Here is a 21669-nt window from a genome sequence, read left to right on the forward strand (position 1 = left end):
GTTGTAGGGGGTGTGACCGCCAATCTGAGCGCAGCAAACTCCAACAAACAGGAATGTGTTAATGACAGCCACGTCATTGGCTTCCAAACTCCTGGAGGGGCGGGAGGAGTTCTCTTGTGGTGCAGTGGTAGTGCCCCAACCTCTGGACCTGGGTTCAGGTCCCACTTGTTCCATAGCTGTTCAATATTAACGAGGACAATACAAAACGGACAGAGGCATCATGCATGTGATATTAGCCCAGGGTCAGGAAGGAGAGAATAGTAATTAAATAAAACAGCAATTGCTGGAGAAACTCAGCAAGTCTGGTAGCATCAGTGGAGAGAGAAATAGAGCTAAAATTCTGTGTCCAGTGACGTTTCTTCAGAACAGAGGGTAGCTAGGAAAAGGAGGTATATATGCTGAAGACAGTTTGGGGGTTGTATAAGGGGAAGAGTGTGTGATGGGTGGAGAAGGAGCCTGGGAGAAAAGACAGATGAAGGAATAGATAATGGTAAGGGAGGAAAAAATGCTGATAATAGGTACCATTACTAACGCACCCATCACATCCTCTTATCCCACACCACCCCACCTCTTGTCTTTTACTAGTTACCATCAGTTCTGAAGAAAGGCCAGTAAACCTGAAACATTCACTCTGCCTTCTCTCCACAGATGCTGCCAGACCTGCTGAATTTCTCCAAGAATTTCTGTTTTTGTTTAAGATTTCCAGCATTTGCAGTTCATTGTTTTATTGTAGTGGTTGTAAAAATGATCAGACTGGAGAAAGTGGGCTCTCCCAGTCTGTGCCAGAGTCACTGCTTTTCTTGATTTATATTCCATGACTACAGTGAATACATAATTTCAAAGTTTGCAGACGACACAAAACTTGAACATATTGTGAACTGTGAGAGGAATCGTGTGAAATGCAAAAGGACAGAAGCAAGCTGACAGAATGGTCAGATGAAGTTTAATGTTGAAAGGTGTGAAGTGATACATTTTGCTTGGAGAAATGAAGGAAAGAGACAATGTCAAATAAAGCCTGTATTTATAACGAGATGCAGGAGAAGAGAAAGCAAGGATTCATGTACACAAATTATTGAAGGTGATAGGGCAGGTTGAGGAAGCAGTTCTAAAGGAATCGTGGACCTTAGAAACAGGGATAGAGAGAACAAAATCAAGGAAGTTATAATGAACCTGTATAAACTTCAGGTTCAGGCTCAAGATACAAAATTGCATCCAGTGTAGGTACAATATGAAAGCATTAGACAGGGGCAGAAAAGATTGATGTGAATGGTCCTGGGGTGAACGATTTCAAATATGTGGATAGATTAGAGGAGCTAGGCTTATTCTCTTAGAGAAGGGAATGTTGAGAGAAGTTCTGATAAAGGTGTTCAAAGTGATGAGGGATGGAGACAGAGAAGAGAGGAAGAAACTGTTCGTGTTGCTGGAGGGGTTGAGCTCTAGAAGACATCCCTATATGGTGACTAACCAGGAGACAATAGAGATATCAGAAAAATTATTACATACAGCAAATGATTAAGGTCTGGAAGACAGTGACAGGCAGAGATCAATTCAATTGTATTTTTCTAAAGAAAATTGGATCAGTACCTGAAGGGCAAAACATTTCAGGGCAAAGGGGAATAAAATTAGACTGACCATATTCTATAAAGTATGTAATGGGCTAGCAGGAATTGACAGACCTAGTGCCCTCCAGCAATGATAAAACACAAGGTTACCATCCACACAAACTATAAAGATCATTTGTTTCCAAGAAAGTGCATCAATGATCTTTCCCAAGGACAATCCCACAATAGAATTTCAAATGTATCACTTGAAATCACAGCTCCATCATTTGGAATCTTTAAGACTCAAATTCAGATTACTTCCATTTAAAGATTTTAATTATCAGGTCATTTCATTTCATTCCATTTCAACAGGTCATGCTTGGTATAGTTAATCCTAAATGATGGTGGAATGCAGATATTAGTTTGTGATGCTGGCACAACGAAAGCAGAATCAGAAACAGAATGGAAAGGGCTGATCATACATAGTTGATTTGATTTTGGAGAGAGTGGTATTGACATCGTGGGCTAAGTGATATCTCCTGTGTTCTAACCATTCTTGGATGAAAGTTAAAGGTTTGTCTTAGATTGAAATACTTGCCACATTTTTAAAAGTGAGAAAAGTATTTGTCCAGAAATATAAATAAATCCTTGAGAATTATAGATAAATTGCACAAATCAGTTATTTTCTTTTTGCTCATTTTGACATTTTTGGTGAATTATTTTTCAGATTTCTGTCAAAAATAATTGTACCCAAAATTATTTGATGTTCAATTGATGTTTGAAATTACCTTCAGTACTTATTTGCAATATTTCTTGATTCTCTGTGGATTGCAGTTTTCTAAATAAAATGTGAAAAATTGCTGATATATTCAAATGCAATATTTTATCAGCTCCTGGGATTTATTAGGGATTATCTTTCATCTGTTAATTTATAAAGGCACTCTGAAAAATTAAATCTTCCTTTTGAATTTTTAAAGCCCTTTTTAGAAAATGAACATTATTTACAGAGTAATTGTACAAAAAATGATCTTTTCATTTGATACCTGCCCAGAAATTGGGAGATCCCTTTCTAATGGAAAAGTCAGGATAAAGCATGCTTTATTTTTCAGGGAATGTCGCATGCTGTTGGTCATTGCACAAAGTAGATGGAATACTTTACACCAAAATCAGCACATCCCTTGCCAATGCACATGAATAGGAATCACTGCATTTGAAGTCATCATCATGTTCCCACACCACTCTGGAACTGGAAGTAATATGTGAAGAGGCACTAGGGAAGTTCAAATTTATTCCTTGTTTCTCTTTATATTTTAATGTGGGTAATCTGTGGCTACACTTATATAATGGATAAATAGGATGTGATAATACTTTTAAATACTGTTGGGAACAAGTCTGGAGGGGTAAATAATTGGCTTGTCTGAGATTGATATGACAGAATTTGAATTTTTTTAAAATGTGCCTTTTTCAATTCAATGTAAAGCTAACCATGTGTCAAGCTATGAAGTAACAGACCAGCTAAGTCTCCTCAGTTGATCAAATTTAAGATGTTAGTGTACACAAATCAATGAAATAATAATAATAATTATTAAAAAACTGATTCTTAAATCTGGTGACAGAAACATACACTAGCATGGAAATTAACAAAGCAAGTTACAGGGTGGCAGAAGATAGAATTTGAAAATTAAAACTGATAAAAGAAAATACATTACAAAGTTCCTTTCTTCATCTGGAAGTCCAGTGATACTGTGGCCAATGTAATTTGGTTGTTTTTCTCTCCTTTAAAACCTGCAGTCGGTCTTTTTTTTAACTGACGATATGTTTGGCACTTGAAGTTGCATTATTTTTTAAATTCGCTATCTTTGCTATGTTTGCAACAGAAATAAATCTGAGCTAAACAAGAACTGTCAAGACAGGTCCCTTTTTTTAGTATTATTCATGGGATGTGGAATGCACTGGCTGGGCAAGCATTTATTGTCCATCCTTAATTACTAGTGAGAAAGTAGCGAAGAGCTGCCGTCTTGAACTGCTGTAGTCCAGATCAAGTTATTGCAGTGACAAGGTAATGGCAGGTGTAAAAATATTCTGAGTGGGACCAATGGGATGCAACACTGAAAAGTGTTAAAGAAACCTCAAACAGACTGGACTGTGATATTTTGTGACAACAAAGATGATGAGGGGCTGATGACTCTGTGCTCAACAGCAAGCCACCCACCACATGTCCCAAATTTCAGACATAATTTGGATCTTTTCCATTGAAAGGTACATAAGGGTCAGGTGTTTAAAAGCCACTTTAAACTCTACTGAAGTGTACTTGTGTGTAAAAATCTACTTTAGTGTGTTGTGTCAAATTTATAGTCAATCCTATATTGCAGGTAAAGGTATACCCTCATTCCAAGTACTGTAAACAAGTTAAAGAGGAAACAGGATAATAAAAGAACTCACTCTCACAAAGAATGCTAGAATTCAGTTCTGGTCAAAAGATATCAGAACAAAAGAATCACAACCAATCTGTAAATCTAAGGATCACAAAGCTAACTGTTCACCCACTAATATCAGCATTACAGGTAATCTCGACTTCAATGCCTGCAACAGTCAACTATCTGCTCTTCACAAGTGATTCTGAGACTGATCAGTATGTCACATCTTCTGTTTACTTTTGTCTGTTTAGACTTGCCCCTTGTTTCTAATTTGTGAGTATGTGTGTTTTGTTACTAATTCTTTTCACATTTTGTAATTAATAAACTCACTCTTTATTAATTCAAGAAAACCTGGTTAAATTAACTCCTTTTAAAACTTGAGTTCATTTGGGTCTGGGAGAAAGCTATATACAACGGAAGAGAAGCTAGTTCAACACTCCTCACCCAGTTCTTTAACCGTGTGGCATATCTCAGCTGTATTGTTGTTGTGCCACAAAGCATGATGGAGGGTATCCTCTGTGTGAAGATGGAACATTGTTATCACAAGGATGGTACAATATTACTGTTACCAATTGTCATAAATAAATTCATCTGTGACAGGTTGGTTGGTGAGGATCTGGAAAAGTAAATTTTTCTTTCTTGTTGGTTCCCTCTCGATCTACCACAAACCCAGAAATAGGGAAGGTAGATGGTAATTAGCAGAAAGTTTCCTTTCCCATGTTTGACCTGATGCTATGAAACTTCGTAAAACATGACATCAATGTTAAGGACTCTTGGGGCAACTCTATCCTGACTGTGTGCCACTGTGCTGCCTGCTCTGTGGATCTGGACTGCTGGTGGAACAGAAGATTCTCAGAAATTATGAAATCATGTCTGGGATTTTGCCTATAAGGGATTAATCTTAACTTATGTAAGATGTTTATGTCAGGCTGCTGCTTCACCAATCTATGAGACATTTCCCCCAATATTAGCACAAATCCTCAGGTATTAGTAAGGAGGCATTTGGAGGATTGCTGTTTCCAATGCATAGTGGATGCTGGGTCGTCTGCCTGGTTTCATTCCTCGACTTAGATTTTGTAGCAACTGGGTAACCTGCAAGGCCATTTCAGCGAATATTTACGAGTCAATCACATTGCTGTCCGAGTCACATATGTAGACCAGGCCAGGTAATGTTTGCTGATTTTTTTTTCCTGAAGGACATTGATGAGCTAATTTGGCTTTTACAACAATCAACAACAACTTTATGGCCTCCATTAGCCTGGAGTTTTGTTACAGATTTACTAATTGGATTCGAGATATTGTTCCACCCTGCAGGCTTTTTTGATGTTACTGCCTTATTTTTTGTAACAAATAGACAAGCTTATAATTTTTGTTCTTTGCAGGTGTGGATTTGATTGCATGACAGCTGACTATTGGTAATCCATCTGAAAGAAGTTTTGATCTCCCATTGTCAAAGCCACTAAGATGCCATTGAAACAAAAGGTGGGCAATTTTTCTTCAGCGTGCTTTATTGCATAATAGGTTTCAATCGGTTTTGGTTCTCTCTGGTAGTTAACACAGATGAGGCTTTTTCCAGGTATAATGAGTTCTGCTATAATGTGTTCTCGTGCAATCCCATGTTATAAAAAATTGTGTAGTAGCAGCACCATTTAAACTAATGTGATTGGAATCACGTTATAAGCAATAAACATTTTCAAAGTTTGCACTTTAGAAAAAGTATCCCGAATTTGTCAATTGCATTATAGTGAATTCACATTAAGAGGCATGTGTTATAGGAGAATGACCTGTAGTTCAAACAGTAACAATTATTAAAATTCTGCAGAGGCTCTGCCCAAACATGACTACTGTTAATTCACATCAGAGTTTTAACCTCTCTGATAGGTTAGATAATCTCAGCAACCGTCTTGTCCCACATAAAGATTTTTTAAACGAAAGCTTTGGGAATTTAACCAGTCAATGGAATTAAGCATTAATTATCCATTCATGAAAATCCCCAGTTCCATTTCCAAAACATGATTTGCATTTGGCTGCTTGATAAATACAGCTGAGAATAAGATGTTCAAAGCAATATGTCACTCTTGCAATCAGGCAGTAGAGGGCAGTATTACTCTCTGTAAAACTGTGGAGTTCTCAGTGAAGTGTAAAAAAGACTATAATAATGCAGTAATGGCCCTATCTCTCGGCCAGAATACCAACTTGCTCCAGAAATGAATCATCACATCTCTGAACACGTTGATTAAAGTACCTATAATATCATACTTGAGGTGGTTAAATGTAATTCACGTTCAATGATTTGGTTTTTGAAGTAGAACTATTTCTTCCGATGTTCAGGTTTGTGTGTATGCAGGTCTACAGTATGTTTATTTATGTGTGTATTTTATATATGAACATTTATGTCTGTATAGGTATACAGACGTAGGAGGAGAACTAGACCATTTGGACCCTCAATCCTGCTCCACCATTCCAAGTTTTTACTGACTATCCAACCCAATATTATTTTCATTAACTATTTCCATATGCCTTGATGACCTTAATGATCATTATTTTTAGATACTATCTTGAAGATATTCAATGATTGAGCTTTCCAAAGATTAACTTGGATGAAGTGAAGTAATTCCTCCTCCTCTCAATCCTAAATATGTTGCCACCTATTCTGAGACTGTATTCCCAGAGTTAGAGGAAACAATCTTTTTGCACTAACAGCACATTTTGTAAGTTTCTAAGAGGTCGTTTCTCATTCTTCTAAACTTCAGTGAATACAGGCCCAGGCTCCTTATAGGACAGTCCTACCTTCTCAGGGACCATTCTGGTGGCATTCTGCTGTGCTTCCTCAATGGCACGTATAGGCTTCATTAGGTAAGGGAATCAAAATTGCACACAATAGTCTGAATGTGGTCTCACCAAGTTTCTATGCAACTGAAGCAAGACACCTTTACTCTTGTACTCAAATCCTCTTGTGATAAAGCCCCTTGTTTGTTGTGCTTGCATGTTAGTCTTCAGTATTCAAGCAAAACCAAGCCCCGGTCTATCACAATTGAAGGAATACTCTGCAGCTCTGTTCTTCTTATTCAAAGTGGAGGCAGAAAAGGACCATTTGGTTCATCAAGTTTGCTCTTCCATTCAGTTTGGTCATATAATTCTAATAAAAATAATCTAACAATTCTCAATTCAAGTCTTCTGCCTTTTGCCCATAACCCTTGATCCCTTTACTGATTATCTATTTATCTCAACTTTGAATATACATAACAAACCGATCTCTACAGGCCTCTGCTTTAAATAATTCCACAAATTCTCTATCCTCTGTGAGAAAAAATATCTCCTCATCATCTGTCTTAAATAGATGACCCTACTTTCTGAGGTTCTGCCCTCTGGTTCTGGACTCTCTCACAATTTCTCACCATCTACCCTGTCAAGATCCCAAAGAATCTTAAACGTTTCATTCAGGTCACCTCTCATTCTAACCTCCAATGAGTACAAACCCAACCTACTCAACCTCTCCTCATAAGAAAATCCCTCCATACCTAGGATCAATTTGGTGAACCTTCTCTGTACTGTCCCCAATTTCAGTATTTCTTTCTTTAGATAAGGGAACCTAAACTCTTCACTGTGAATTGTGGTCTGACTCATGCTTTGAACACTTATAGCAAGACTTCTGTATTTTTATACTTTGAAGTAAAGGGTACAGTCTATTTGAATTCCCTATTACCAATTGAACTTGGATCCCAACTTTTTCTGATTCATCTGCAATGATCCTTGTGGCATGATGGCTCAATGGTTAGCACTGCTGCCTCACAGTACCAGAGACCTAGGTTCAATTCCAGCCTCAGGCAACTGTCTGTGAGGAGTTTGCACGTTCTCCCTGTGTCTGTGTGGGTTTCCTCCCATAGTCCAGAGATGTGTAGGTTAGGAGAATTGGACATGCTAAGTTGCCCATAGTGTTCAGGGATGTGTAGGTTAGGGGCATTAGTCAGGGGTAAATGTATGGGAATGCAACTGGGTGGGATATTCTTCAGAGGGTTGGTGTGGACTTGTTGGGCAAAATAACTTGTTTCCACACTGTAGGAATTCTTTGATCCTCAAATCCCTCTGGACTGCAGCTTTCAGTTCTTTTTTTTGTGTCACATTTCCTCACATTTTCCTACATTGTATTCCACCTGCCATATTCTTCCCCAATTATTCAGCTTTTCCAAATCCTCTTGAAGTCTCTTTGCATCCTCTTCATGATACACATTCCAATCTAGTTTTGTGTGATCCACAAACCAGTCCAATCAAGGCCTTCCCAGGATGAAGAGGAGGAATTCCCTCACTGCAGCAGAGATGAAGGCCACTGCAGTTACACTGTATGACCTGCTCAATAAACAACTCATCCTCCAGAATTGGCTGAAGATAAGGGATGAAAAAGAGGCAGACAGCACATTGCCATGTCCCTAAAATAATGAGGAACTACCCAGCACCCCAGAGCAGTGAGGAGGAGCCTGAGCCAGAGCCTGAACAAGACATTATTGCAGTGCCAACAATATTAGAAACGATTGACTCTATTTTTTCATTTGGTTTGTCTGGAGAATCAGCACAATACAGATCTCATTCAGGATATCCAACTTCAGGCACAAATGCAGATTGCTATCAAGAAATAAAGCTAGTAAAAGTACAGAAGAAAGTGATGTTTTTCTTTCAAGAAAGTTTGACAAAAGAATGTATTGCAATGTCATGTTAATTTTGCACATATCGGAAATACAGTAAGATTTCAAATACTTTTTTTGTAGTGCATTTTAAATGTTCTAAATATGTCAGTTTAAAATATTGCAATGCATTAATATCTTAAAGAAAAACTCACTTATCTGACTTCTTTGTGTTCTTCTATGGGACCATCCATCTGCGCTGGCCCATGTGGTACTCTTCTAGTCATAATCCTTTTCTGTTCCCGGAAACAAATGCAGCTTCTACGTGTTTGATATTTTTCAGTTTTGCTCTGACTGAATGAAAGTGAATGTTTTGTACCATGCGAAGGCTTCCCTATATGTGATCATTCCCCATTGAACAACGAGAAGATGGAAGGCCACACCGGGCACTGGGCAAAGAGTAGCACTAGTTTAGAAAGGGATAGAAGATGGGATGAGGTTTTGAATATATGGCTTTGTTTTTAAATAGCAATGGATAGAACAATGTGCACTTGCAAACGTTTCAATGCCATCTAAGAGCCCTGGGAAGCATTGGTTTGAGGTTGCTGTCTCACTACATGCACAATGAAGGTTAATTCTGGACAGTCAGTGCCTGACCAAGTGACCTTTAGTTGACCTTTAAAGATGGTGCCAGCACCATGGATCCATGCAGTGGTGAGCAATTCTGCCAATGGGAGAATATGGTGGCAGTGTGCCAGTGGGACATGGTGCAGCAGCAATTCAGTGAGTTTTAGAGTTTCAGAAAACCCACTAGATGTCATGGAGAGAAACCCTCCATGAAACATTTAAACATTGATGCATTGCTCATTTCAGGCAAAATTCAGACCAAAGTTTCTAATTAGATTCTCTACCATTTCTCTATTTCCATTATAAATTCCCCCTTTCTGCTTGTAATGGCCTACATTTGTCTTTGTTAAACTTTTCCTTCTTACATACCAATATAGGTCTGCAGGCCATTTTTATTTCCTTGCGAGTTTATATTCAAATACTATTTTCCTTTTTTTTAAACAGTGTCTTTGTCCTCCTACGCTGAATTCTAAAATGATCCCAATCTCCAGGTTTACTACCACATCCTTTTTCTGGCAACTTTGTAATCCTTCTTTTTTGACCTAACACAATATTTCCCTTTGTTTGTAAGCCCTGGTTGATTCATTTTCTGTTAGGCTTTTGTGTATCAATGGAATGTACCTTGTTGATAACAATATATTAACTCTTTAATACCAGCCAGTGTCTGTCTAATGTCACAGCTTTTAATGTATTCTCCCAAAGTAACATAGCTGACTTGCTCCTTATAACTTCATAATTTCCTTTTTTTAAGTTTAAGATCCTAGTTTCTATCAATTATCGTCACTTGTTCCTTAAAGGTTCTTTTACATGAAGATTATATATTAGCCCTTTCTTAGTACATTTGACCTGAAATAGCCAGTACTCTCGGCATAAACATTGTCATACTGTTCCGGAATGTACTCATTCCTGGAATTCATTCTCCATAGTATTGGCACTCATTAGATTTATCCAGTCCATATGTAGATTGAAATCACCTGCAAATACTACATTATCCTTGTTACATGCATGTGCAATTTCCTGAATTATACAATGATCTATATGAACACAACTGTTTGGTAGCCTATCAATGTTTGTTGCTATCGTTGTCAATGTGATTGGATGCAATCACATGCTCAACTTTATCTTCTGATCTAGAATCTTCTCTCATACATTGCTACTTACATTATTTCACCTCCTTTTCCCATTTTGTTTATCCTTCCTAGATGTTACATATTGAATTATGAGTTTTTTTGGAAGTTGTATTGCTGTGAGCTTCTAGTTTATCTTTTCCAGACTATTTACTGTCCTACAAATCTAAATAATTTCTGGTGCAGACGTTTCGTCCCCTGTCTAGGTGACATCCTCAGTGCTTGGGAGCCTCCTGTGAAGCGCTTCTGTGATCTTTCCTCCGGCATTTGTAGTGGTTTGAATCTGCCGCTTCCGGTTGTCAGTTCCAGCTGTCCGTTGCAGTGGTCGGTATATAGGGTCCAGGTCAATGTGCTTATTGATTGAATCTGTGGATGAATGCCAAGCCTCTACGAATTCCCTGGCTGCTCTCTGTTTGGCTTGGCCTATAATAGTAGTGTTGTCCCAGTCGAACTCATGTTGCTTGTCCTCTGCATGTGTGGATACTAAGGATAGCTGGTTGTGTCGTTTTGTGGCTAGTTGGTGTTCATGGATGTGGACCGTTAGCTGTCTTCCTGTTTGTCCTATGTGGTATTTTGTGCAGTCTTTGCATGGGATTTTGTACACTACATTGGTTTTGCTCATGCTGGGTATCGGGTCCTTTGTCCTGGTGAGTTGTTGTCTGAGGGTGGCTGTTGGTTTGTGTGCTGTTATGAGTCCTAGTGGTCGCAGTAGTCTGGCTGTCAGTTCGGAAATGCTCTTGATGTATGGTAGTGTGGCTAGTCCTTTGGGTTATGGCATGTCCTCGTTCCACGTCTACACCAGAAATTCCCAGCTTGGCGAACAGAACCACAACAACGAGCACTCGAGCTACAAATCTTCTCACAGACTTTGAACACCTATGGGCGGGAGACACTAAGACAAGCCAGGAAATGGGAATCCTGTGCCAACCACCTAAGCGCCACATACGAACCACTCTGGTTCCTGCATGAATGCCGAAAGAATCGAATCCTTCCACCATGTGTCAGATACAGACCACCAGTCAACAACCCACAAGCCAGGGACACAGCCAGACAGAACGGATTCAGGATGATCCAGGTAATGATTACAGTTGCTCACAACAGACTTCACAAATACAGACAAGAAATTGCGCGCCAAAAATCGTTAATTTCAAAAACCACCAATCAGGAATGGACCCGGACCATAGAACAGGCCATCACCATAGGACAGAACAGGACCACACACCGCAAAAAAAGGGCACTAAAAGAAAAAATGGCCAAACTAACACACAACAGAGAGGACACCACAACACACACCTGGGTTAGAAACCTCTCCCACTGACAGCTCACAGACACGGAAAGAACAATACTCGCCAAGGGACTCAACTACAACCACAGGGACGCCAAGACAGCAGACTTCCTAGCAGCACTAGAATGCACACTCAGGAACAATGGACTGACAGAAGAGACACAACAAACAGTGAAACAAAGTATTGTACCTCTTATAACAAGGAAAAGGCAAACACATAACCTCAACACCAAGGAGAGAGAAGCACTAAAATCACTAAGAAACGATAAGAACATGATCATACTACCAGCAGACAAAAGCAGAATGACGGTCATCCTGGACAAAGCAGAGTACATCCAAAAAGCACAACAACTACTTGCAGATACCAACACCTACCAAAAGAAGGAGTTTGACCCCACTCCACAGCTCACCAATAGGATAAACAACACAATGAGGAATCTACAAAAAGACGGACAGATAACTAGGTTTGACCTACAAAGAATGAAACCTGAAAGCAACAACACCCCCAGATTCTATAGACTACCTCAAGTGCACAAACCAGACATCCCACTCAGACCCATAGTATCACTACGAGGGACACCAGCACACAAGCTGGCCAAAGAACTACAGCAGAAACTGAAACACCTGATCAGCAGATCCAGACACTCTATACAATCAACATAGGAATTCTTGGACATCATCAAAAATATACACATAGATAATGAAGAAACTATGGTCTCATTTGATGTAACGACACTGTTCACCTCTATCGACAAAACCCTAGCCAGAGAAACCATAGCCAACCTGCTGGACATACAGAACAGACAACAGGACGTTGAACCTATCAACAAAGACTGCATACTCAAACTACTGTACCTGTACCTCACAACACACTTCACATTCAACAACTGAATATATGAACAAATCAACGGCACACCCATGGGCTCACCCATCTCTGGACTCATAGCAGAAGTGGTAATGCAAATGTTAGAACAAACAGTTGTACCGCAAATTCAACCCAAACTCTGGGTCAGATATGTGGATGACACCTTTGTAATCATTAAAAACACAGAAATAGAGAACACACACCGGATCATCAACGCCACACTCACAGGAATCCAATTCACTAGAGTTGAAGAAAAGGACAACCAACTCCCATTCCTAGACGTGATGGTACAGAGAACACCTAACGGAGAATTCACCACAAAGGTTTACAGGAAAGCCACACACACAGACCAAGTCCTGAACGACGAAAGCAACCACCCCATCACACACAAAAGAAGTTGCATCAAGACACTATTCAAAAGGGCCACAACACACTGCAGTACACAGGAACTGCAAAAAGAGGAAGAAGAACACCTATACAATGTATTCGCCAAAAACGGATATCCCCGCAATTTCATCAACAGATGCCTAAGGGAAAGACAACGGAACGAGGACATGCCACAACCCAAAGGACTAGCCACACTACCATACATCAAGAGCATTTCCAAACTGCCAGCCAGACTACTGCGACCACTAGGACTCATAACAGCACACAAACCAACTCAGACAACAACTCACCAGGACAAAGGACCCGATACCCAGCATGAGCAAAACCAATGTAGTGTACAAACTCCCATGCAAGGACTGCACAAAACACTACATAGGACAAACAGGAAGACAGCTAACGGTCCACATCCATGAACACCAACTAGCCACGAAACGACATGACCAGCTATCCTTAATATCCACACACGCAGAGGACAAGCAACATGTGTTCGACTGGGGCAACACTATTATAGGCCAAGCCAAACAGAGAGCAGCCAGGGAATTCCGAGAGGCTTGGCATTCATCCACAGATTCAATCAATAAGCACATTGACCTGGACCCAATATACCGGCCACTGCAGCGGACAGCTGGAACTGACAACCGGAAGCGGCAGATTCAAACCACTACAAATGCCAGAGGAAAGATCACAGAAGCGCTTCACAGGAGGCTCCCAAGCACTGAGGATATCACCTGGACAGGGGACGAAACGTCTGCAACACAAATTCCCAGCTCGGCGAACAGAACCACAACAACGAGCACCCGAGCTACAAATCTTCGCACAAACTTTGAAAATCTTAATAATATCACTTTTCTTCTTTTAAATGTCATTTACTTGCATTGTTTCTTAGATTGTTAAAACCAGGAATGAGCCCTATGCCTTGTTTCTGAGTTGCTTCCTCCACTTAAATGTCTCCCTTGTGACTCAGTGACCAGAGGTGCCCAAGGTGTACTTGGATTCAAAGTTAATATTATTTTAGTATGACTTAATCTATTTTGCATTGTTAGGTATGTCTGTGCAGTTCTGAGGCATGTTAAGAGTTCAGGTCAGTGAAACTAATTAGTTTGCTACTTCACACTTAGCTATTCCAACCCATTACAGGAATACCATGTATTGCTGTTTTCTCTTCCTATCTGCTGTAGTATGTAATTGTACATATTAAATGGCATCTGCAGTAAAACTGTCAATTACTATTCCAACTCAAATTTTATTTCTCAAGTTGCCTCCTTCTTAATTTTTCCTAATTTGAAATCATCCACGAATATAACTTGAGTTTCTAAACTAAGTTATTAATGTAAATTAGAAACACCAGTAGTTCCAACACTAAACCCTTTAGCTACCCAACTCAGCACTTAATATCTCTGACATAGAAATTTCTGATCTAACCAATATCACCTGCTTCTATTCTTCAGCCAATTTATTATCCTTTACCTACATCACCTTGAATCCTCAATGTACTTAGCTTAAATAAAGCCTTTTTTGCATAACTTTACCAAATGATTTCTACGAGTCTAGGTATCACAGAATGTTGGGTTTTCTACAATTTACTTACAACTACAATTCCTCAAAAATGTTTGGTCAGGCAGATGTTCTTTTGGATCCATATTGTAGTCTGCAGATTCACCCCTTATGGATTAATTCTGGTATCTTCTGATTCTTCTGAATTGAGGTAAGATCTTTAGTTTATTTAATCTTCCTTGTCTTCTGTCTACAGTAATATCCAGTGACTCCTTCATAATGATCATCAATGCCTCACAAACCTCCTTCCATCCTAATAACTATTTGGGGTAAATTCCATCAATTGTTGTAAATTTCTTCATTCCCTTCCCTTTAATCTGCCGAAAGAGGCTATCCTATGCAAACAAAAACTCATATTTATTAAGTATCTTCAGTGCAGCAATATATTCCAGGGGAATTTACGAGGGATGAGTATTTATATTTAGGTATATTTATGACAAGTTTGGTTTTGAGTAGATGGCACACACCACACACACTCAATAAAACATGTGGCATGGAGAGTGTTGTACACAGCAATTCCATACAAGAGGAATTTGAGATGGTTTGCTTACTCCCAGGCTTTCAGTTGTTAGGAAGCCTTGAGGAGTCTATACCCTATGCAGAGAACAATGTGCTAGATTGCAATCCCCATTTCATTTTTTGAGGCAGTATCTCCTCAATTTTGAGCTGCAATTCAGTTCCATGCTTCTGTTATTTTTGGCCACCAGCTACAGAGAAAAATTGGAGGTCCACTTTGTGGATGTATTCCTGGACCTGATCAAAATAACCAGTATCAGGTTTAGGAGCAGGCCAAAGGGGGAATTGTTGGAAACAAATGCTTGTCCATCTTCTGTGGCTATATCCATGCCATGATGACCCAGGAGAGGGAACAAACATGGTTCATGGACTGACTTTACTCCTTCCATCACCATACGGGCTGGAGTCTGTTAACTCCCCAAAATGTTTATTTTAGCCTAAATTAAATTTCCCTTTAAAATTTGACTTTATGTTGCACTGCCTTTCAATTGATTAAGTTTATTTTTAAATTAACTTAATCTTTAAAAGAGTAGATTGAAACCTAGATAAACAGACACTTCCAGTAATAAACTTCGATTATCAATAGCCTCAGAAAATTCACATTGTTACATATATACAGGGTGTTATGAAACCACAGACACCTACAGATGATATAACAGGCTTCAATGCATCATAAAAGAGGAGACTGGGTATGATATTGCATCTTGTAATGCCCAAAGCATATGCCATATCAGAGTCTTCATTCAGCATTTACCAATGGCTAGACCCTGTCAGCGCCATGAGTTAATTCCACCTCCATGACTTGCTCAAACTCTTGGGTGGCACAGTGGTTAGTACTGTGTGTCACAGCACCAGGAACCTGGGTTTAATCCCATCCTTAGGTGACTGTGTGGAAATTGCACATTCTCCCTGTGTCTGTGTGGGCTTCCACCCACAGTCCAAAGGTCAGCGGGTTAGATGGATTAGCCATGGGAAATGCAGGTTTACAGGGATGGCTAAGGGAAGAGGGTCTGGATGGGATGTTGTTCAGTCGGTTGGTGCGGACTCAATGGGCCAACTGGCCTGCTTCCACCCTGCAAAGATTCTATGATACCATGTACTCCTGAACATCAGTGCAGCCACAATCCCTACTTCCAAAAGCAATCAGAAGATACACAAACACTGTTGCCTCACATCGCCAAGGACCCGAGTTCAATTTCAGCCTCGAGCAATGTTTGTGTGGAGTTTGCACATTCTCCCGCTGTCTGCGTGGGTTTCCTCCCACAGTCCAAAGATATGCAGGTTAGGTAGATTGATCATGCTAATTTGCCCTGTAAGTGGGTTAGCCATCAGAAGTGCAGGGTTACAGGGATAGGGTAAGGGTATGGGTTTAGGTGAGATGCTCTGTGTGGACTCGATGGGCTGAATGGCCTGTTTCTACAGTGTAAGGATTCTATTCTATTCTGAACCCTGAATTACCTGGCTGTTTGCCTCCTGTCATTATAACCAGATTCCATGAATAAGGAATTGAAATATTTGCTTTCTTATAAAGTTTGGAAGAAGATAAATTTCTTAATACTGTTGCAGCTGATTAAATGATGTTCATAATATTTTAAAGATTTTTTACAATATACAAGCTAACTAATTTATAAATAAGGATGCTGCAAAAAGGAAAATGAATATAAACCCCATAGTTGACCATAATTGATAGATTTAACGTAGGAAGACTGTTTGAAATTTAATCTTTATAACAAGCGATTTGAATACAAGAGTAATGACATGTTGCTTAAATTGCATAGGAACTTGTTTAGACTGTGCATGAAGTACTGTGTGCAGCTTTATTTCAGGAAAGATATTATCACAGAGGGAGTACAATGAACATTCAACAGACATCTTCCAGGGATAGCAATTAAAAATCACACAACACAGGTTATAGTCAAACAGGTTTATTTCGGTGCTCTGCTCCTTCATCAGGTAGCTGTGAAGCAAGATCATAGGACACAGGTTGACTCAGACTGGGATACAGACAGACTCTAACCTCACACCTTTAAAACATGGTCTGAGTTGAGATGTCACCTTTTTTTATAAAACCTTAAGTTATCTCGAGAATGTGACTGGGAAGTAGTGAATGAACGGAGAGTTGCAACCCACCCTAAAAAATGAAAGACTTTAACAGCAAACTAAGTTTGTTCAATATATCATTTCATTTACATGACACTGAGATCTTTTGCTATAAATTCTGTGTCTTATGATCCTGCTCCACAACTACCTGATGAAGGAGTAGCGCTCGGAAAGCCAATACTTCCAAATAAAGCTGTTGAATTATAACCTGGTGTTGTGTGACTTTTAACTTTTTTCACCCCAGTCCAGCACTGGCACCTGCACATCATGGGATAGCAGGTCTATCCTATGAAGAGAGACTGGACAAACTGCACTTGTACTCTCCAGACGTTTGAAATATGAGATGATCTAATTTAAATTTACAAAATACTTGAAGGGATGGGCAGGATAGATGCAGGTAAGATGCATTCTGTGGCTGAGGAGTCTGAAACCAAAGGCACAATTTAAAAATAAGGAGAATGCCAATGTTTTGAAATAGTTTTCATTAAAGGGTCATGAACCTTTGGAATTCTCTACCACAGAAGGCGGTGGTGGTTCAAACTTTGAGTGTGTTTAAGATCGAGATTGATAGATTTCTGATTACCAATGGCATGAAGAGTTATGGAGTTAGTGTGGGGGGAAAAAGGCATTGAAGTGTTTGATCAGCCATGATTTTATTGAATGGCAGGGGAAGCTCAATGGACTGAATGGCTTATTCCTATATTTCTAGACTATTCCTTTAAATTAAATCTAAAATGCAGGACAAGGGTCAGGTTCAAACTACTAAAAAGCAAAATCAGGAAGAGGATGAGAAATTGATGTTTGTATAAACAGTGATCAACATCTAGAACAGACTTCTGATGGAATTAGTTTAGGAACTGCTGCATATTGCAGTAGAGTTGGAAAAAGAGATGTCCAAGGTAGGGTTGTCAGTTTTTCAGATAGAGTTCAATAAGATAGACCCAACAGTTTTCAACATCAGTAATCATATTGTGTTGTAAACCACTGTTCTAACAGAAGTTTTAGCATCTATATTCCTTGTACTTTCCAAACGTGACTTGCACTAGATGATGTATTTACTGAGCTAAGAATGGTGACTTCGCCTCTGTGGGTAGATGAAACATCTCTCTAGAGATGATGAAAGCTGGCTGGACAACGTTAAGCTTACAATCTTGAACCCTTGGACATTGTGACCCATGAATCCTTGTATTAAAATATAAAGGCAGAATGTACAAAAAAAATCACACAAAACTGTAAAGGAGGATGGTGTCTGCACCACCTTCAGTTAATAATCTGAAGATACAACAGGCTTAAATGCACTCATGATTTGGAAATGCTAATGATTATATTTCAAGACTGAAAGCTTAATCCACACTGCACAGTACTGTCCAGTCAGTTTACTTCACCAGCAGACCGATCTATCATCTATGCGTCACATGAATAAATGCAGCCTGCCTGATAAAGTGATTGCAGAGAGGAAATAATCATCTCAAAGTTAGATGATTGTAGTTAAATAACTAACTGCCATAAGTAAAAGTTCCACTGATCTACCGGTAAGGTAACAAATGAGCCGCTAACTTATTGGCAAAAAAAAAGACAGTGCTCCTGGTCTCTGAGAATGAAGGCTTGAGCACCCTCAGTTCTGAGTTACACTCTGCAGTGTTAAGGTTGTGATAATTGTATTGTTTAAGCTGTTGTAAAAGATGGTCAATTAAATGTTTGATTTCCACAAAAAAAGTCATGGATCTGACTCCTGATCTTCAATGTTATAGAAGAGGCTTTCATTAAGAAGATTATTATCACTGTACAGCTTCCTCTTATACAAGTGTAAGTGAGCCTTAAGTATGATTCATCTCAACACAAGTCGATGATTAAATGTAAGTAGCTGAGAGCAGTTCATTAGTCATGTCCAACAAGGAATAAATGTGAACAGTGCAACTTCTTTTACAGCAGTATTTATTCAAGTTGTTACTGGAGAGGATGAGTTTCATTAGATTGGCGAATGCACTATCTAATGTACGACCCATGAAGCTAAAACTTGGTTAGTGCTTGGCCAGGAAACTGTCTGTCCCAAACAATCATTTCCTCTGAAACTGCAGATTTGATTTGGGAGATTTTATGTCTTCATCATTAGCTTCCTGCCCTCAATTCCCCTGATGGTCTAAATACATAGGCATTGGTTGTTTTCCAAAACCAAACCTATCTTGATAGGGACTGGCAGGGCATCTGATTGAGGGAGGCAGCAATGCAGCTGACCCTGAAACATCACTTACTATCACCCTGCATCTGGCAAGAGAGGCTAAAAAACATGTAATAGGAAAATGTTGGCTTAATTTGCCCTAGATCTATGATATTAAGGACAATTGCTGAGTCCTTCACCCTGTCCTAACTGGGAATCAGTAAACCTAGTGGAGATCAAGGATTGAATCTCTTCCATGGGCTGTAAGGTTCAGATTCACACCAGGTGATGGCACTGATCCACTGAGTCATCAGTCAGCCTTGCCTCCTGATTTAGTTTGTGGCTTATTTGTCTTAATAAGCAGTGTTTTTGACTGAAATGGCAGGAGTTTGTCTTTTTGAAGGACCTGGTTCCACCCTAGAACATCCATGCCTATTTTAATGAAGGAAATTGTGTTGGCGTTTGAAAACCCATCAAGTAGCAATTAATAATTGACCATTACAGTATAATTTATTTGGAAGGCTGGCTATCTTTTCAATAGAAGCTTTAAGTCCCTCTTGATCTCACGCTAAATGGCTTTGCAACAGTCCCAAGTTTTCAGAGTTAGTTTTCTGATTTCCAGTGTTTTGCCTATTGCTGGTCTGTTTTCCCTAATTTTCCAGTGTTTCTTTCCATTCCCCCTGCCTTTCCTATTTCCACGTCTAGGCCAGTTCCACACTCATTTGGCCTACAGTTTTCTTGGTGTTTCAGATCTTTCATTGATGTTGAAATCCACAAACCCTGTAAAAAGATGTGAAGGTGAGAACTTGAACTTTAAAGAAGCAATGCTCCTCCGGTCTACACAAACTTGAAAACAGAGGGCAGAAAGCTTGTGTTGCCAAAATGCTTGGGCCAATGTTGACAACAAATATCTTGGCTGGTGGCAATTAGTGTTCACACAACTGGGAAACCCCAGTAATGTAATAAGAATACAAACTTTTAATCCAGCAGGATAGATAGACAACTGCTATTTACCTGGATAAAAAAAATTCCATCTATTCTCAGCAAAGCATTATGGGATTCATAAATCATGTCTAAAATCATTCCAAATTATAGACAACACCTAATATTTATTGCAGTTATGAATTATAGGTTTGCTTTCCTATTTTAAGTGCTTTAAGTTAGTGGGATTAATAAAATGGATGCATTTATTTCCAGTGAAAGGTGTGATTGTTGGATTCTGAAGTTAGTGATTTGGATGGGCTGAGCTCCAAGCCACAAAGCCTTGGGCCTAGGACCTGTCTCCATGCCTCTTGGCAGGGCAAAAGACTGTGAACATCTTAAATCCCTGAAGAAACTGGCAAACACCACGTGCTACAATCCTTCAGGATTCTGGCCATGCATTTGTTGCTTAATCTTCTGCAACATTTCTTGCATCCGCCGCAACTGGAAAACAAAAGAATAAAAATGATTTTGCACAGAACTATAAAAGTGTCTTCTTAATCATTCCCCACATCCTTTGCTACTGGGTCCTTTGCAGCTTGCCAATAACTCTCTGCAGCTACACCCAAATGGAACACAGGGTATCGTGGCCAGCTCTGACCTTATCCTCACCCCTGACATCCCCATATGTGCATTTTCTACAAGTGTCACATAATGTTAGGACTCTTGGCTGATTTCCTCCTACTTGGTAACTCTATGACCAGCTGTAACATTTTACTATGAAGAGAAAGATTTGATTTATATAGTACCTTTCCTCCCTCTGCAATGGTGATCGAAGAAAGACTGGAAAAGGATGAGGCAGGTCGAGATTAATGAAAATCACAACAAATAAATTTTCTGGTGAGCTGCCCACTTCTCCTCCTTCCAAGTCTCTTGAACCAACTGTCTCTCCTAACTGGGTTCATTCAGCGGTAATTAAAACACTTCAGTTTAAGGAATGACTTTACAATGTATTTGTTGTGTTCATATTTAAATAGAATATGCAAGGAAGTGAATATGCTAATTGATAGGTTAACCATCATCAGAATCAAGTCTTAAGTGAAACTGTACAGAAGATGAAGTACTAACCTCTGCTGACCAGTTTGATTGATTATTGTCAACTCCTCCAGTTCTCTGATATGGAGACCTTCTATATTGCCTTGGATTGGACCCTGCTAGGGCACGTACCTCCAAACGATTGGCATTGTGATAGAGGCCCACAGATTTGCAGCAAAGTAGGATGACAACATAAAAGTTGTCTGTAATACCACAGGGCTTACTGTTTATATGTAGGAATCTTGAACTGCAATGAGTGGATGATATCAGTAGTGACAAGGTCCTCTTACGAATTAACCCTTAGATCATGCTGGTTTTTGTTTCATTAGTCTCCCAGTGAGGGGTAGCAATAGCCTTGGAAATCTAAATTGCCCTCCTAATTGATCCTGGCCCAGAAAAATAACTTGTAATCACAGCAGTGTTCGTCAAACACAATAAAGCACTGCTCTAATTGTGA

General features: G+C 39.4%; 2 protein-coding genes across 11 annotated transcripts in view; both read right to left on the reverse strand.

Moving 5' to 3' along the window:
* vps37d (VPS37D subunit of ESCRT-I) overlaps nt 1–8865 on the reverse strand; it is a 69246-nt gene extending 60381 nt beyond the window's left edge. Inside the window, exon 1 of the mRNA XM_072589461.1 lies at nt 8793–8865. The gene's annotated coding sequence lies outside the window, so the exon portion shown is untranslated. The remainder of the gene's footprint in view (nt 1–8792) is intronic.
* Nucleotides 8866–18956: 10091 nt separating this feature from the next.
* LOC140491374 (septin-4-like) overlaps nt 18957–21669 on the reverse strand; it is a 135870-nt gene continuing 133157 nt past the window's right edge. For all 10 annotated transcript variants that reach the window (XM_072589465.1, XM_072589469.1, XM_072589468.1 and 7 more), the window contains one exon: nt 18957–20621. In XM_072589465.1, coding sequence (XP_072445566.1) covers nt 20550–20621 — 72 coding nt within the window. In that variant the 3' untranslated portion in view covers nt 18957–20549. The remainder of the gene's footprint in view (nt 20622–21669) is intronic.

The sequence above is a fragment of the Chiloscyllium punctatum genome, chromosome 19 (assembly GCF_047496795.1).
Source record: "Chiloscyllium punctatum isolate Juve2018m chromosome 19, sChiPun1.3, whole genome shotgun sequence".
Taxonomy (NCBI): domain Eukaryota; kingdom Metazoa; phylum Chordata; class Chondrichthyes; order Orectolobiformes; family Hemiscylliidae; genus Chiloscyllium; species Chiloscyllium punctatum.